This window comes from Dryobates pubescens, chromosome 19 (genome assembly GCF_014839835.1).
Source record: "Dryobates pubescens isolate bDryPub1 chromosome 19, bDryPub1.pri, whole genome shotgun sequence".
NCBI classification, from domain to species: Eukaryota; Metazoa; Chordata; class Aves; order Piciformes; family Picidae; genus Dryobates; species Dryobates pubescens.
In genome coordinates, this window is record NC_071630.1 from 20291847 (window position 1) to 20311321 (window position 19475).

Consider the following 19475-nt stretch of genomic DNA (forward strand, 5'->3'; position numbering starts at 1 on the left):
TACTTCTGTGCATATAGTCCGCCCAAGCACAATATCTAAGTGTATATGAGTCCAATTGGGAATTGTGGGTTTGGAATTCTTAATTTAGTCCTTAGGCCAACTCTGGAAGTTATGTAACTGCTCAGCTAAATAGCTTTTTGTATTTATATGTCACTATAGATTAAACTGTAAGCAAGCCCCTTCAGCTTGTCCTTTCAACCATGTTAGAAACTTGCTTCTCCAGCTTTTTTTCCTCTGGCCTGCTACATGGAAATAAGCCTTTTAACAACTTTGTAGCTTAAGACTCTTCAAAAGTTACTTCAAATAATATAAATCGTAAACTGCTACTGTTAGATTTTTTTAATCTTGAAACCTGTACTTGGCATTTAAGGCACTTTGCTGGGTATGTTTGAAAAAAACTACTATGTGAAGGGAGGACCTTATGGCAGACTTGAGTACTTTGTAGCAGGGCAGGCTTATGGATAATTGGTAGGAACATATGTGCCTCCTCAGCCTAAGTGATCAATTTTTAAAAGGGCTGGATAAGGAATACCTGAGGTTATGCTTGCTCTCTCTGCTGTCCACTTTATTTACCTTTGAAAGGCAGGAATTAACTTCGCTCTCCCGGCTGGTACTTGGGCTTCAATGCAAAATGCGGTGATGATTTCAGGTCAGATGAACTGAATTCCTGGTCACACAGGCGCTTCCTAGTCTTACTTAATAATCTGTATCTCGAGGGGAGATGTTAAATGAACCCCTAATATTTTAATGAAGTGCAGGCACGTTTGCACGCTGACCCAGGCTGGCACCCTCCTTCAAGGAGGTAACGTCAGGGCAGGAACCGCGGGCCCGGCGGCGAGGCAGGCTGGGCTCTGCCCTGAGGCGCTGCTGGGCCGCCCGCGCGCTCGTCATGCGGAAGCCGCCGACAGCCACTGCGTGAGCGCCTCGCGGAAACATGCCGGAGCTCCGAGTTTCCTTTCCCAGGGAAAATCCCCGTTCCCCTCGCCGCCCAGAGGCTGGCACTCCGGGTGGGCATAGCTCCAGCCAGCGCCGCGGCGGTCTCCACTCGGCGGGGGCGCCGCCAACAGCAGGGCTTGGCCTCTGCCGGAGCCTCCAGAGTAAACGCGCCCAGGATTGGCTTCTGTCAGCGAAGGGGGCCATATTGGATCGGCTCACACACCATTTTATCGGCTCAGCAGCGGCTCACCCCAGCCCCCCCCCCCCCCCTCGCTCAGGGCTGCCCCCTCCCGCGGGGGCTGCGGCGTGAGGTGAAGGTGTCTCGAGAAGGAAATTCGCACGCTCCCGTTTTCCCTCCCCGCCTCCCGCGTACACTCCTCCCCGCGCACACCCCTTCCCCTGCCCGCGGCCTCACTCCGCCCTCCTCTTCCAACCCCCGCTGGCGGGCCCCCTCCCTCCGGCCCCGCCGCCACTCACGCCCCGCTCGCTCCTTTCCCCCCTCCCTTCCCCTGTCGCCGTGTCAGCGCGCGGCGGCGGCCCCCGCGCGGGCGGCCAATCAGCGCGGGGGTGACAAATATGCAAATGCACCCCCCAGCCTGTCCCCGCGGGTTCGCTGGGGCCGGTGGGGTCGCGGCGTCGAGCGGGTGAAACTTCGCCCACAGCGCGGTCGCCCCTCCCGTCCTGCCTGCGCAGTGGGCGGCGGGAGGAGGAGAGCCAGCACGCCGCACCGCCCTCGCCCGCTCCGCCGACGCCCGCCTCTCTCGGCCTGCGCCAGCCACCCCGCCACCCGGTAAGTGCCGCCCTCGGCCAGCGACTCCCTGGGCGCCCGGAGGGGGGGGGGGGGAGGCGGGGGGGGAATCCCCGGGGTGGAGGGGAGGGGAAGGGAAGGGAAGCCGCCGCCGCTGCTCCTGCCGCCGCCTCTGAGCCGCCGTGTCTATCCGAGGCCGCCCCGGCGGGGAGCTGTCAGGCGCGGGGCATCTCCTTCTCCTCCCTGCGCGTGTGCCTCCTGCCGGGCAGCGGCGGCGGCTCCAGGCGCTGCCGCCACCGTGTAATGGCGAACCCGGCGGTGAGTACGTGCGAAGGGACGGGCTTGCTCCCCGCCACCTCCGGAACAGGCCGCGCTCCAGGTGCCGAAGACACCGGCTGGCCCCGGCGCCCCGTCAGCCCCCTCCCCGCCCCTCCTCCTGTCGGGGGCCGGCGCGCTGCGGCCTGCTCGCAGCCCGGGCTCTCCCCGCTGCCGCGCCTTGACCTGCTTCCGCCCCTCGCCGACGCCGGTGGCGGAACCGGCGGACTCAGGGTGCCTGGCCGGTCCGTTGCACAGCTTCGGCGGAGGTGGGAGGAGGAACGGGGGCGGCAGCGAGGCGAGCTTTTCCTGGGGCGGCCAGGGTGGAGCGGGGATGGAGACGGCGGGTCGGATGAGGGCGCCCAAGGATGCGGACCCCGCCGACCCCGTGCTCCCTGCCCTGCAACACTGAGGAGGCGGCATGGGGCCCACTGGCGGAGGGTCGAGTGGGGCAAAGTTTGGAGGGGAGGAATTAGGCCTTCCCTAGGTAGTGGGGTGGAGGAGACGCTGGGTGTCCTGCCCCTGGCCTATTTCAGGTGGAAAGGTGGCAGGGTGAAGGGAAGAGGGCTGGTCTCCTACCCAGGGAAGTCGGAGGAAAAGACTGGATCTCCTTCTTTCTCCCCAGCCAAAATGTGGCAGTGGGAGGAAAGAATTGGGGGAGGAAGGTAGGGTAAGAAGATCCCCAGCCACCTTATGTCGTTTAGGAAGTGGGTTGCATGGCAAGGAAGGGATGTGACACCCTCACTGGCAGAAAAGTGGCAATGTTAGACCTGGTTTCTTACCACGCAAGATAATTGAAGTGGGCAGAGGGAGGAATTAAAATAATTTCCTAGGGCAAGCAAAGAAGTAGGAGGTAAAAGAGGAGCTGAGTGTGGCAGCCCACTGGCTTGAATCCATGACAGCAGAAAACGTGGGAGCTGGAGAAAAGAATATGGAAGGGGAAGGTTGACATTGGATGAGGTGTGTCTGGAAAAGATGGAAATGGGCATGCAGTATGCTGTGCTCCTGGGCTGGAACATTTCTGGGGTGAGAAGAGCCATTGGCACATGGCTGCAGGTTTCCACTGCATGGGAGGAGGCTTAAAAAGGGACTAGGCTGTGAAAGTGCACGATTGAAATTTATGGACTTGCATTTTCCAGGTAGAAGCCACAAACTGCATGTTTTAGGAATGGCAAGGAGAGGACTTGGAGGTTAGCTCGGTACTGAATCTAAATGCCACTGATTGGACAGGTGGCATGCATCTTTATTGTAGCAGACTGAGAAATTATGCTATTTCTTACTGATGCTTAAGGCAGTGAAATGTTAAAACCTTTTCATTCCCTCTTCATAAGCAAAGTTTTGAGAGTAAGGATAAACAGGTGAAGAGAGCCTTGAGTTCTCATTTGGCTGTATAGCATTGACTTCGAGGTTGATGCATACACTCACTTTATAAATAATAGTTTGCACTTCTCACTATCTTTGTAGGTGCCTTGAGTCTTTGGCAACTAAAAACTTTCTTCAGTTCTTGAAAGCTGTTTAACTTTATCAGTGTGAGAAAATACAGCTCAGTCTCCCTCCCTTATGTAGAAGAGATCTGAACCCTGTGGTATTATAAAGTGAGCTCTTGGGGAACAAAGTGAACATCTGTGTAAAGGGATAAGGTTTCTAGTTTTCCTCCTGTGTCATTCTTTGAGACTTCTTAAGAAGTAACTGTACAAAGTAATCTTCTTCTCTCAGGAAAACTAGGCCCATCAGTCCTAAGAGCTTTCTGCATCTGTTCTTAAACATATGTCCTTAGACACCATCAAGTTCCCATTCGGCAGGTATGAAGTAAACTAATTATTTCACCTTGTTTTAAATGCAATCATTTCTATGCAGATGTAAATATGATTAGCATTTTAGGCAGAATGTTAACATTCAGTTAGCTTTGAGAAGCATGTGGATTTTTAGCCTGTCTCTGAGTTGTAATTTATTTGTGCATAGATAACTTTGTCCTAGCTTCTTTCATAGGGTAAAGAATTGTAAATTACCTATTTCTATTGTACACTTTAACTGTTGACAGAGCAAAAAGTAGTATCTTTCAATTTTTACTTACTGAGAGTTTCTACACACTCCCAACCTCTCGCACCTCCAGTTAAAAATAACCTTTTCTTTGTTCTGAATCTGGTGGATGAGGTTTCCAAAGCACCATGGACTTAATGCCCAGGTTTTGTAACCCAAAGAGCGAAAAGCAATATTCATGTTCTTGAAAGTCAACCAATTCAGAGATTTGTGTGTCAGGCCCTGCATAAAAATCAAGAACACACAGAAAAGTTAGTGGGAAGTAAGGTAGGATGTGAACTTTAGATAATCAGCAGTGCTATGGTTACTGCTCGTTGTGAACTGTCCAACATTAATGTGAAGTAGATTAGTACTTACTTCTTTCCTCTGTTGGTGGGTAAGTTGCATCAATTTGCTTTGCATTTACATGATGATGAGGGCAAGTACCTAAGTGCTACTGCACTGGTTTAATTTCTGTTACTTGACTTGCCTGTATTTAACCAAGTAGTTTTATTTATAAAAATTTATACTGCCCTTCATGGTGAAGCTCTAGTAACGTCACACTGAGTAAATAAGTCATTTTTACTGTAAAATTAATAGGATTTAAACATTTTCATGAATTTTGATGAATCTCAGCACCTGCTCATTTGATGTGAGTTGCTGGTGCTAAATGCTGCTGAAGATTAGTCCAAGAATCATGGAGAATGTTGATGAAAGCACAGTGTGGTTTTTTAAAAGTGTTTTAAGTGATGTTATCTGAAAGATGTATGACATGAACCACTACTGAGAGACTATAGAGGCCCTAAAACAGGCATTGTTCCATGTTTCCTTTTAGAGAGAGAGAAGTTAGTGATGCAGACAGATTTAAACAAAAAGACTGACATGCTGCTCTAAAATTGTGTTGATTGTGCATCCTATAAAGTAAATAGATGCACTTTTGTACTTATTTATGGGGATAGTTCTAAGATTTATGTTTTTGTGTGCATGTTAGAATTTTACAATAGAAGTTTCCTCATCATTGTAGCATATGTATCCATCAAACACTGGAAAAGTTCAGGTAGGATGGGCAATTGTATATTTTCTGGGTCCCAATTCCTTACAGTGCATTTTTTCTATCAGTCTTGTAGAAACCCATGTTCAAATACTGCACCGTTGTTCTTTGACATGCAGTTTAGGACGAGGATAAGTTGGATGTGGTGGAGTTGAATGGCATCATCCTTTTCATCACTGAATTGCAGTATTGTATATGAACTAAATTGTCAGTAGTATCTGACACTCCTGATCATAGATCATCCACTTTACTGTGTTTAACTGAAATTCAATAGGCCTCGACACTCAGTTTCATTTCTAATCAAACTAGGTACTTTATATTCCACTGACTCTTCTATATTTGTCCTTGTAATGGTGTCTCAGTTCTATCAAACTATGGAGCTATCAGCTTAATGACCACTTGGAAGTCTCACACTTACTCTGGCTCATGTAGTGTACTCCTACTCTATTTTTTTAGTGCTCTTCTTGTATTTAGGAATTGCTTTAGGAATGCTGGGTCTCTCTGTACACATGAATGGATGATGGAGAAACCATCTGTGTAGTCAAATATTTGAGAATTGATAGCATTATTGGAAATTTAGGATATTATTGTAGTATCCTCTCTTCCCTTCAACAAAACAAACTATGGTGCTGAGAAAGAATTATTTTGCTGATGCAACCACTGGAAAGCTTACAGCTCTTGCACTGGCTGAAATGTCTTCTATTTTGTCTGTCTGTCCAATTCCTAAATGTGAGAATTATCTGGCCAAAAGTTGGACAGGCTGAACATGCAACTTTAATATTTACAATAGTGCAGGGAGGAGAGATCATTTCATAAGCAGTATTTTTCAATGAAGAATGACATGAAGAAAGTGTAATGTGTCTTCTAATGACCATGGTTTGGAGTAACTGCAGCGTTGAAAACATGCAGAAGACCAACTCTAAATGAAATTTGTTTAGAATAATATTGGTAGTAAAGCTATAGCTTGACTTCAGAAACATTAGCATCTTAGTACCTTCAAAGCACACATAGGTAGATATATATAAAATTATTAAAGACGGATACAGAGCTACCTCTGGAAAGAGCCTTAACAAGGCTGCTTTGGGCAGCGCCGTGGAACTGTGTTCACATTTCAGTTACAAGGGAGGAAGCTTTTTTAAAAACCTCAGAATTCATCAGGATTATAGTGTTATGATTTGCCATCTCTCTTTCAGCAAATGAGTTGAGCTCTTCAACTTCATTCATACAGATGAACAGAGACACCAAATTGCCATTCCTTTAGGTCACCAGTGTACATACATATTTCTTTAAGATATGTGTTTTTGTTTTAATCTTTACAGCAAACATTTACAGAAAGATGGGAAAATATTCCCTTTCTTTTTTCTGAAGACAAATAGTAATTTTAAGTTTATTCTTTATCTGAGTCATGTTAGAAAATGTAGTAATTGTGCTTACCAAATTATTTCCATCTGCAGTGCGTTCTTGGGTGATTTTTTTGTTGTGTTGCAGGACCAGTATTAAAAAGTTGGTTAGCTCTTGTATCTGGGTCATTCAGGGATTCCTCCAAAATTTATTCTTCAATTGACTTTTTAAGAGTAAATGACTTCATTATATTTGATACTTAGCACCCTGATGAAGAAACTTTGAAGCTTCAGAAATACTCCATCTGTATAATGGCATGAAAATCTACCTATCTATATTCCATATGTTAGAAGAAATCTGAGAATTAAGGAGGGTGTATTTTGCATTCAACTACCCTGTAGTAAAGCCATTGTGGTTAGTGGCTTACACCAACATAAACAACAGTGCTAGGTGAGACAGTTGGCCTGATTCCTGGCTTCTGCATGTCATTTTTGGAAGTACTTTTTGCAAAACTAAAATTCTGCTTCAGAGCCAGATTTTTTTGGTAAGTTTTTAAGATTTGATTTGTAGAAACCCTTGAGGAACAGATAGGTATTGTCTTGTTTAACTAGGGAAGGTTTTTGAAAGTCTGCTTTGCCAGACTCTCCTGGCAGAGTATTGATGATACAGTGGAAGTTGTCAGGAGTCTCTCTCTGTTGTTCTCCTTGAGTTGTTACCACTATTAATTGATTTTCAAATTTAAGAAGAGCATATTAAACAAATCACAAACTTCACATGCTTAACATGTGCCTGGGAGGAACTTTTTGGAAAAACTTATGTATCTAATCTCCTTAGAAACAGGTTTTTAAAAATAACATAAAAATTCTATGTAGTTTATCACTGGAAGATACAGACCTCTTGTTATAGATGAAACTCCTTGTGCCAGCTAATGTAGGATGGAGTGGGAAGTCTGAACCTGTTCATTTCAGTAGAGTACTGTCATGATATCCTAATCTGGTTGTGTCAAGACTTGAAGTTGTGCTCCTTTTTTCACAAGGAAGACTTCAATCTGTCAGTGTCAAGTCTTCACAGCTGTTAGCCTGTACTCATAGATCATGATTCATAGGTATCTGTTAGACATGATCCTTTACATTGTTCTAGTCGGCACTTCCAGATTATAAATTTGCAGTAGTTCACAAAGATGCTTGTCAGGCTAGAACATGAGCATTATTGGAACTTAGTATATTATCAGATGCTGTCAAGTCTTCTGTCTCTGATGGTTTGTAATGAAATCTTGGTTTAGGTCACATGTGAAAATGAGAAGGCTTTTTTCTGGTGTGGTTTGGTTTTTTTGTGGGTTTGTTGTGGGTTTTTTTTGGGTTTTGTTTTTTTCAATGCAGATGTGTTTCTACATCTTAAAATGGCAATGCAGGTCCTCAGGAAGGATACTAGAATTCAGAAACAAATTTTGGAGGTCTAATTTAAGGTGCAATGTTGAAATTTCTGACAAAACTATAGAAACTCTAGAAAACTTGGGTCAGAAATCTGAACAGCACCAAGATCTTTTTAAACTTAAAATGAAGCTTGTGTAACTATGTTTCTAGTGACCAGAAGTAAAATGTAAATTGAAGTATGTTACACTGTGTATGTTGTTTTAACTCTCTTGACAGCTAAAGGGGTTAAAAAGAGACTTGCCTGTTTTGCACAGATAATGTTAGGATTTTTGTGCCAGTCTCTTAAAGAAGTGGGTTTTAGCAGCATGCAAACTTGAAGAACATGGCAAATTTTCTTGTGTGTGTTAGAAAAATAAGCAGGAACTTACTGGAGTTCTGAAATGTATGAAAGTCTTCACAAATACACTTTGGAGAAACAAAATGACCACAATTTTTGAGGAGAAGAACTAGTTACTAGTATAGCTTCCTTCAGTAGTCTTGTGGCCAAACTCCACAACTTCTTATTTTCACTAAAACTAGCCCAGGGGTAAACTTTGTTCTTTTCCAGAAGCTTCTCCAGACGTTTGCTATCTTTCTTGCTTTGTGGCAAATTAATATGTTGTCTTTCACCATATTATAATTGTCCCTGTATTTCAATTAATGCCCACAAAATCTAAATAACAAAATAGAATGTATGTATATACCTCATCCATTGTCATGCAAAGTCTAGTGGGTTTGTTTAACAAGAGGAAAGGTTAAAACTAAATTGTGAGACTGTATGCTGAAGCAGGTGATTCAAGTACGTGTTTTGTTTTGTTTTAAGGGCAGGGAGGTGAAGAAAGTTGAATGTTTTAAAGGTCTTTGCAAAGACTGAAGACATAAAAGGACACAACTATTTTATTAGATTGACATGATGTTTTTTGAAAAAAAAGAAACTGGGGTAAAGTGGTTATTCTAAACTAATTGAAATTAGTAGTTTCTTTCCAGTTACACCAATGAATGCATATAAAATTATGTGGTTTAGTGTCCAAAATGAGAGAGGTTACTATTGTTCAGAAATTTTTAATTAATAATAGTAGTGCTTTAGGATTCCATCAAGAATGTAAGGAGATCCATGTGCACTTAGGGAAATGTGTATTTTTCAGTGTTTTATGAAGAAACTATATTAGTTGGAAAGACAATTTTGAAATAGGATAGCTTAATACCTACCTAGGCACGCTTGTTACAACTGCAGCTCTGTTTAACAAAGTACAAGCTATCCTGTATATCTTCATTTTCCAATTCAAGATTTAAAAGCCAGCATTAACACTCTTCCAAAGGAGACTTCACAGAATGGTTTTCTCCCATATCACACTTACCTGTAAATATGTATGTATGTATATGTGTTATGTAATTAAAGATTCACATGCAGTATAGCTTATTTGAGAAGCTATGGAGTTTCATCCCATTTTGCTTCTTGTGAGAGCTTCAAGTTCCTTTTGTGTGGCTTTCTTCTTTGCACTTAGTATAATTATTAGTGGTTCTTCTGCTTTCAGAAGTATTTCTTATGTTTACATTTAGAATAATGCGTTGTAGATCTGGTGAATGTATATTTCATTCTGTTTTGTTTTTTTCCCTCAACATAGGATTTTTCAGACTTTTAAGTACTCCACAGTTGTCTCCATATTGGAAGCTGTTCAAGCAAGTGGACACTTTTAAAGAGTAAGAAACATCTTTTCATTCTTAATTTTTAGGATTCCTGAGAAATCCAGCTGAGGGCCAGTGTTTGTATTATGTGGTATTTGCAGATATATTAGGTTTCTTCATTTACTTGCTTGCAAGTTTTCAGGTTTTTGTTTGTTTTTAATGTTGTTGGGTTTTTTCAAATAAAACCAAATTTTCTAATACCTCTGTTAAAATATTGTAAACCGTCTATGCTGTAACTGTTTAAGTCAAGAAAGAACATGTAAGTAAACAGAAGTTTAGGAATTAATATAATGAAATGCTGCATAAAGCCTGACAGTTAAATAATTTCCAGCTTGATTCTAATTTCTGGATTTGAGGAGGACTTTTGCATGGTAGGAGTGCCAGTCTAGAAAAAAAGAAGAGAACACCTAGAGGAAGTTTTCTGGCTGTTCTGATACAAAATTCACATCACTTCTCATAGACAGCAAACAAAGATGGAAGTACTTGAGCAAGCTGCACTGAAATATTTTGTGTTCATGTTTATTGTTTAAAAATTCTAGAAAAAAAATCTCTGTATGTTACTTAAATGTCTTTGTCAATGCAGAGCAGAGACAGTTTAGCAACCTTGGAGTGAGTTGAAGTTACTGAATAATAAAGGAGGAATAAGTATAATAATTTTTGTACCAAATTAGTACTGAATAAAATTTTTTACAGGAACATTACAAACTTTTGATAGCAGTGATCTTTGACATAAGCTACAACATTATCTGAAAGATGTATGGAGAAGAAATAATCTTTGTGTTAAAATCTGTTTTTACTGCAGTGATATGTGCTATCTTCTAATAAAGATTAAAGACTGAGGTGTTTGAATAGTCTTGCAAAGCTGTTTAAGTGTTTGTAACCAAGGATCTATTTAGGGCGAGGCGAATCTTCAGCCTTGGAGAAAGTCATGAAGTCATTGTGGGTTTGATAGGGTAGCATTGTCTATGGAAGAACACACTGGTGCAGAGTGTAAGTTCATATACTAACTTTTTGTCTGTATTTTAATCATAGAATCATGAAGTTAGAGGACGTTCCTGTTTGCGTTGAGGCTTCTCTATTTTTACCCCATGTATATTTTCCCTTACACTGTGTAAGATTTTTAAGCCTCTTTCAAAGAGAACCTCTTGAAGTTGATGTCTTCTACCTACTGTCAAGGCAAGGAGTAGGATAAAACTGTCATGCAAGTATGCTCCCTTAGAAAGGCAGTGTCAATTCTTATTTGCAAGTTCATCTGTCATTATGCTGCCATAGCATGCTGATGCTGAAAGGTAATACGTGCAGGGCTTTTTTGCATTGACAGGTTTAAAACCAAACCTCCAAACTTTTTTTTTTTTCTTTTTTAACTTGTCTTTATTTTGTGTCTTAAAGTTGCTCTGAAGCTGTTAATGTTCTGGCACAGAATTCTACCCTTCAACCATAGAGATTTATAGAGTGGGATTGTTTTTCAGCAGCAAGAGGAGCACTTTGCTTGGCTATTTGTCAGACATTTGTAAAGTCATGGCTACTATTGTATAAAAATTCTGGTGTTCTTGTTTTATGGTATCAAAGTTTTCAGTTTAACTTCAGGAGTATACATTCAAATGCAATACTTCAGTTGTGGTGTAATTTGTTCACCTTGCTTCATTTTCAGGTGTAATGATGAGGTATCCATCTGGATTTAAAGGACATCTCCGAGCTTCTTAATTCCTCATTCAAGAGATGTGTTCTATATTCATGGGTAAGGATACTTTTTTGTCTTAACTTGGGCAATTTCCTGTAATATCTTGTAACAGGGTTTAAATTTAGAAGAATTTAGCAACTTTTATGTCTTTATAGGTTAATCAAGATAGCTTTAGAGTACAAGGCTCTTCAGGTGCCTGTGCTAGCTCTTAATTTTGCCTTAAGCTAATGATTAAACTTTGGAGTTGATGTATCTAAGTGTAAATGCTGTAAATTATTCAACCTCTTAATATTACAAATAAGCAGCATGGTGGTATATACATAAGTAATTCAGAAAGTGGTCTGTGCTTTGAGATTGCTTTTCTGGTATTTCCAAAAGTTCTACATCCTCTAATTGTCACCACACCATACATACATTGAGTTTGGAGTTTTGGGCAGAAAGGAGCTCAGTGCTAGAAAGTAACTAAAGGAAAGGATCTGAATTTTGTGCAATTCAAAAATCCACTTCTTTTTGGTGATGGAAACCACATTTCTGCTGAAGAAATGTTGTGGTACTATGGAACTCCACTTCAAAACAGCAGAACAAAACAGCACAAAAATGTTACTGGAAAGCGTGCGTTTTTCTAAACGCTACTAGTATTTTTAATTGTAGAGCTCTAAATAAAACAGCTAAGATAACTTCATACAGAACTTGTTATAATGTGTTCTCTCCATGTATTAATCACTGTTTGCTGAAATACTGGTTTGAGATTTGATAAATTCATATCAAGTTAAAAATCAATGTTAAAATTAACCTCTTGAGGTATAATAAGTAGCCCAAATATATGCTGTGGGACTTTGTGATATTATGCTGTTTTATCCAGAGTTCTGTGATACACATTCTCTTTGGTGTGGTTTTGCTCTGTCCAGCAAAACTGATATCAGTAAGGATGCTGTCCTATTGACAGTAAAGGCAAACAGCTCTTAGAATGGTAGACATTTGTCTGGAGTTGCACTGGAAGATGGATTTTTCTTTCCAAGTGAAATGTCATTTGTCATGGTGGACTTAACTTTTATGAATGACCATAACAATTAACAGTTGGTGAATATTTTTTTCCCTATGAATCTTCAGTTTGTTTCTCAGAGGCTATCTCTGAGAAAGGAGGAGAGTTGGTAAAAGGGAGTTTGTCTGGGAGGTAGAGATGGAGGAAAACAGTTATGTGAGTTGGTTGATGCAAGTGGAACCAGCATAGGCATGAAAACAGACTACTCTAAATGACTGACATGCACACACAAGCCAGTTTGCACTGGGTTTATGGTCTTATTTTTTTGGAGCTGTAGCTATGGACTGGAACACAGTACCCAGAATTTAGTTTAAGACCATCAGTTTTTATGCCTTTATCTTCCTAATCTTCAAATCAATGTACAAGGCACTTGAGCTATCTTTTGAGTATTGAGCATGACATCTGTGAACTCTATATCAGAATAGAATTCTCAATGAAACTGATGTTGAGGGTATGATTTTACTAAAGGGATGATGGCTCATTACTCAAAATAATTTTAAATACATACCAATGAAAAGCAATTTTAAAATGAGTGCATGTTTATATATATCATTGGATGTGCATTTCTTTAGTTAATGAAATAAAAACTACCAAACATTTTTTTTCCCCCCTAATTCTAGTGATACCAATAAAAGAAAATGCATCTTTTCAGTCCATGTTTAGCTGCAGATACCATAGAATCATAGAGTGGTTTGGGTTAGAAGAAACCTTAGAGATCATCTTGTTCCATCTCCCCTGTCATGGTACTCTTGTAAAAGACTTACTTCTTTGTGTTAGAGAATAAAGGAGTTCATCTCTATTAAATGTCTAAATGTTCTTTTTTAATGTTCTGTGTTTCTTGGATTTTGAGGAAATTGTGCAGTTTCTCTATGCATTTTAAATTCAGCATGTACATTGATCTTTAAATCTATAATAGAATATCATTTATATTGACACATCAGTGGAAAGTAACTTCTGTATTATTTAATTTACTGCAGCTTTTTGAGCTCTGCTAAAGCTTTCGTTTATAATTAAATCTGACAAATAATGACAGTGTAATTGTCTTTTATTTTCACTACTGGGGGCAGGAATGTCTCTAACATAGAAATAGTCAAGATTTTTTGAGTATCTGTTGTTTTAACACACTGTCTACCTCTTTCAACACAGTCTTCCTTCTGCTACTAGATGGGCAAATCTTACAAAGCCCAAACCTGTCACATGGTCCTGTGCTACCTAGAACTTAGCAAATACAGTCATTTTTTTCAGTCTATTTGGCAAATCACTTGTTTGGAGGCAAGTTTGTTGTGCCTGGTTGCATTGATTTCCTAAAATGAAACAAAACCCCTAAATAACCCCCACACACATTTCAAGCATATAATGTAGAAGTCTTCCCTAGCTGTGGCTACATTTATGCCTTTTTGGACCTTTGACTGTAGTAAGTGAAGTTTAAATTACAGTATAGCATGTGAGAGGTTCTCTTGCAGGTGAAAAGGAACAACAATAGTGCATTGACTTATATTCTGTCTGTCTTTAAAAAGATAGCTTTAGACCATATGGAATACAACATTGTTTGGTTTTTAAATGAAAAATGTGTTATGCAGAAATTAGTGTTTTTTCATTCACTTGGACTTGTAAGAGCTATTTTAATACCATTTCTCCTTTTCTGGTACTTTGGTTTAAATCTTTAATTTTAAATACATCTTTTAAGAACTAGTAGATTAAAAAATGTGTAGAAGCTCTGTTCAATGAATAGGGACCAAAGCAAAAAAAAAAACAACCCCCAAACAAACAACCAACAACAAAACAACCAAGCAAAAAGCCACAAAACCCCCCACAAAGCAAAAGCAAACAAATGCAGGGAAACCCAAACCAACCAAAAAACCCCATAACAAACTGACACCAAAACAAACAAAAAACTTCCAAACAAAACAAAGCAAGAGCTGGGAGAATTTTCTGTTCTAAGTATGTCTGCAGAATAACGGAATGCTTCTATGTTACCACTATGTTTAAGACATGAAATGATACAGATGACAGCCTGGACAAAAATTCTGTTCAGATTTTAGATGCTTTAGCATATCTACAGATTACAAACCTTGAAATATGTTTCAGTTTAACTTGGGAGACAGTGTTGATGTTACCTGGTAGTAAATTTTACAAAGCTTTATGTTGGGCAGGAGTTTGGTTTGGGTTTGTTGTGTGGGGGTTTTTGTTTCTTTTTTGTTGTTTCTAAAATAGTTAAGTCCAGTGTATGATTTTGTTACATAGCTGTTAGATAGTAGTTTGCCCTGTAGTAGTAATAGAATTAGTCTCTGTGGCTTAGTTCTCTCTACATAAAATCAGTTTGTTTGGTACAAGCTTTAGAGTTTAAAATGCAACAGGAGAAAGTAAATACTGTTCAGAAACATTGCTGGATGCCTCTGGGTTCCATTGTGTTTAAAGAAGAAAACAGTATCTGCTGTGGAAAATTCAAAGTTGACTGCATGTCCTTTAGTTAGTAAATCTTGAAGTAATTCTAGCTGATAGGGGACACTACCTTGATAAAAAGTACAATTGCAGTCCTTCAGTTGCCTCATGAGGTTGTACTTACATTGTGGTGCTCATTTATTGTGTTAGATTGATTCAAGCATTGACGTTGTGGAATGAACTTGCTGTCTTTGAGTAAAGATTAATATTAGTAAGTATACACTAATGGTAGAGAATTTAATCCTAAAAATACTGAAATTAGTTTTTAAAAGAAGTGTAACTTTTGTCACAGATACTCAATGTAAAGGGACACAAAGATGCATCATCTGGAATCCAAGGCTAATTTGCTATGCTAAGATGTCATCTTCCTAAACTTCTGTGTCGTCTTCAGAGCTTGCTTGTACCTCTGTACATAGTAATTTACACTCATACCGATCCATACTTGATAGATGTCACCAATTGGTCTCTTGCAGTGTGATAGAGGATTCATTTGTCCATCTGACCCGAGTTTTAAAATATGCTAATGAAGTTAGGTTAGGTTTTATTCTGACTATGGTCACAGCACATTGAGTGGAATAGGAATATAAGCAGAACAGGTTTTCATCAGCTTGTCACAAGACTGCTTTGTACCGTATAGGTCCACCGTGAATCTTGCGTGTCAGAATATTGCAGATTTTCAGGGTCTCCAGTTCTGGAAGGATCTTACGCTAAATTTGTAAGAGAATTCATTAGTGAAGAATTGCAATTGTAATGGAGAAAGAGAGCATCAAGGTGACCTTTAGTAGTAGGGTCAGGAATTAAAATTGGGGCTGTTCTCTCCCTTTTTTCTTCATAGCAATTTGATATATGCATAGACGGGCTAAAGGAATTACTATCCCATGAAAATGCTCATTTAAAGTGATTGCTCCTCTATTCTGGAGGTTTACTAGTTATCTGAGGAAGTCATTTACCACAGACATGCAATTCCATTCATTTCTCATTCTGTTTGATTGTACTACAAATGTGCAAGTTCTTAGTCTCAAGTGAAACCAGCCTTTTCAGCTCCTCTAGCTTAAAAGCTAAGTCATTGGTGATGCTAAGAATAAATTAAAACCAAAACCACTTTGTGTTTCCAAACTAGGTAAGTGTGTAAACTATGTTGAGCCAAAGGTAGTTCTCTTCCTGTGCTTATCTTTGACTGTGTTCATCCTCTTGTCTTTACTATAAATAAGAGTTCTGTTATGTCTTTAATTGAAATAAAATACAGTTTTTCAGTCTTTGTTAATGCAACTGAAATAGAAGAGACAGTACTCAAGCTTTTCCTACTGTAATTAAGGTAGCTTTGTTTTAAAATGTAATTGATAACCTCTCAAGCCTTGTTTTAACATACAGAATGTTTGTGTGCATTTTCTATGTTACATGATTTCTTTCTATAAACAAATTTTAATTCTGGACTACTAAAATCCACAATTCTATAACAGTTTAGTAGCTTCAGTGCAAATGGCAAAGGAGATTGTAAAGTTGTGCTTAGATAATAGGGTACACTGAAAAAACCAAATAGTACTTGAGTTACATAAGGCACAAACCCAATAAATGCTGCATGAGGCATTGATGACAAGCAAAAATAACTTGGTTTGAACAAAATACCAAAAATCTGCAGAAGTGTTGGGGAGGGGAAGGAGTGATGAGGAGAGTCATGAAAGTGATATATTTTTTTTTTTCCTCTCCCATAGGATGCTTTAACACTTTAAGACGAATGTTTCATTAGAAGCAGTAATGGATGTTGGCATGCCTTGGATAAGATGGTGACTGCTGGATGTCGTTTTTTTCTGTTCACTGCAGAGAGCCAAAATTGACTCCATTTGGAGTTGAGAGAAAAAGCAGTACAGACTTAGCAAGATGACTGATCCTATGATGGATTTTTTTGATGATGCCAATCTTTTTAGTGAGACCTTAGAAGGTTTGTCAGATGATGCCTTTGTTCAATCTGGACCTGTTTCACTTGTTGATGAATTGAATTTGGGTGCAGAATTTGAACCTTTGCACATAGACTCACTGAACCATGTGCAAGATGCTCAAAATCAGCAAAAGATGAGTGAGTTTGATCAGCTGAATCAGTATGATACACTGAAACTTCACTCAGTAAATCAGTCTTTTAATAGCTCAGCTGACAACGTCTTGTCCCCACACTCTCAATTCAATTGCTCACCAGTTCATCCGCAAAACCAGTCTAATGGAATGTTTCCAGATGTGGCTGATGGTAGTCCTATGTGGGGTCATCAAACTGCCACAACTGTTACGAATCAAAATGGGTCCCCCTTTCACCAAGGACATTCTCAGTCTATGCAGCAAAACAAAAGCTTTGTAGCACACCATGACTTTGCCTTATTTCAGGCTAATGAACCGCAGCATCAGTGTGCCTCGCTACGGTCACAACAAAGCAGAAACAACACGGGGCAAGATGCTCTGAGTCAGCCAAAAGACTTCATGGAAGTTAATGTATCTACTTCTCTCAGAGTCAGTGTTAACCACCCACCTTCGGTTTCTAATCCATCAACTTCACAGCAGCCTCTGTCTGTTCAACAGTTTTCTCAAACTGCAAGTGCTTCAATACATTTTTGTGGGAATCAAGAAGGAAATTTTGATGGACAGTCTCCAACTATTACTCCATGTTCTGTCAATAATAGCCAACAATTTTCATCTCCTTATCCTTACTCTAATAACCACATTTCTCCTACCAGCCTTCTTCAGTCTACAACAGCTCTTTCTACTAGCCAGCAGACGCACTCTATCTCTGACTTCACTGGAAGTGATGCCTTTACATCTCAAACAGGGACCAAGCAAGAAACAGCTGAGCACATGTTGAATCCTAATACACCCTTGAATTCAAATAGTTTTCAAATGTTGCATTCTGCACATCCTCAGGGCAACTTTAGTAGTTCAAAACTCTCTCCTGTGAATATTAATTTCCCAGCTTCTACTGGTTCCACTTCTCAGATAAGCCATTTCACTGACCCTATTGAAAGCAACGGTTTTACGTCTTTAGATGAGAACTTACTTCATCAAGTTGAGAGTCACAGTGAACCGTTTACAGGACTTGACCCAGATGACCTTCTTCAGGAAGACCTCCTGCCACAGTTTGATGATTCTGCATTTGTTCAGGATAGCACAAGCCATGTTTTAGAGCACGATCTAGAACATCATATAGCCCCACAGCAAGTAACACAGTCGTCTGATCTTGTTCGGGCACAGTCTCAAAGTCAGATCCATCCTTGGCATTCATCAGTTTCTAATCAGCGTACGCAAGATAGAAGTCGTGCAACCTCACAGGGACAGGTATGTAGGGATTTGAGGGGTGGAGCTTTGAGCCGGTTTATTTTGGTTGATGTGCTGAAATGAATGATGATGTTTGGTCCTTGTGCTGAAGTATTGTAACTTAAGTCTCTGAGGTGTTACTTGACCCTGAAGAAGTCTACATAACAGCTAGTTTAGTTTATCTGTTGATACAGACTGTTTTTTACTGTTTTGTTACTATTGCAGAAAACAAGGTTTTGAAATGTTTATTCAGAGAAAAAGATGCCTGTCCTTCTGCTGCTTATATTTCCTAAGTACAGCAGAGAAAATTGATTGTTTATGATTTTGGTGCAAATATAATGGCTTATTGTCTTTTAAAGTACTTGTAGCAACATATTTGTTAGTGCTTTAGTAAGGCTTGTGTGGCTGCAAGAATTCTGCCGGTTTTATTATTACTTGGTCCTTTGCTTGGTGTCTTCGTGCTCATGCTCATTGGCTGAAAAACCAAACTCTGTTGTGGCTTTTGATGCAATTAGTAATAATAGAGAGTATGTGAAGGCCTGTGCCTGATGTTGTTACTTCGGGCTACATCAAAACACTACAGTTGTTTTAGTGTCACATGCATATCTACTGCAAGGATTGAAGCCCTTGCATGAAGGACAAGGTATCACAAAAATTATATTGTACTCTTCTACTTTTATACAAGAGAAGTGAACTTTGCAGACAGCATTTTTTCAGTTTATTTGAGATAAATTGAAGTTGCATGAGCACTGAAGAGTTCAGAAAGACAATTCTTCAGTCCTTCAGCCTCTCTTTTACATGTGTTTTCTCCTAACATATCTGATGTAGTAAATCTCCAAACGGTTTTGAGATATTAATTCCACTTCTTTTTGTAATGCAGACCTTTATCTTAATATCTATCATCTTTTTTTTTTTTTTTTATAGGAATTACATAAGTGTCAATACATGGAAATATAGGCTACTCCTTCTGGATTGCTTTGATCTCTTAAAAGAGTAGCCAAGCTTTTCAAAAGCAATCAAAATAGGGCAAGTAAAGTTATTTTATCACATTGTAACCAGCAAAATCATGGTTTTATTACATCTACTAGGAACTTCAGCATACCTGAGAGCCTTGCAGACTTTTTAGCTCAAAAAAATTCGTAAGTCAAAAGTGAATAGATCTTGACAATGGAAGAGCCTTGTTAACCAAAGGCACAAATTATCGTTCTCACACCTTTCAAAATTTACCAATCTTTAAAGCTATTGCTGTGGTTTTGGAAGGCTGGTTTAGTGACTTTCCTTATTAAGGGGTGGTATCAGTGACTGCATTACCTATAAGTTAATAACTTCATGTTATCACAGTTTGCCTCATCTTCAGAGCTTCCAGCATGAATTTGATTTGACAGGAATGACTGAAGCCTCTGCAGCATTTGGATGGTTAGACAGAAGGATCTGTAGCTTCTCTATGACAAATGGACTTACTTGTTCAGCTGCCATTGCTGGTTATCTAGGGTTTCCAAAATCGTGCT

General features: G+C 39.9%; 1 protein-coding gene across 1 annotated transcript in view; it reads left to right on the plus strand.

Moving 5' to 3' along the window:
- The first annotated feature begins 1561 nt into the window (after positions 1–1561).
- The window catches only part of CHD9 (chromodomain helicase DNA binding protein 9), an 89473-nt gene continuing 71559 nt past the window's right edge, over positions 1562–19475 (plus strand). Inside the window, exons 1-4 of the mRNA XM_054170172.1 lie at positions 1562–1726; positions 9448–9523; positions 11160–11246; positions 16386–17988. Coding sequence (XP_054026147.1) covers positions 16552–17988 — 1437 coding nt within the window. The 5' untranslated portion in view covers positions 1562–1726; positions 9448–9523; positions 11160–11246; positions 16386–16551. The remainder of the gene's footprint in view (positions 1727–9447; positions 9524–11159; positions 11247–16385; positions 17989–19475) is intronic.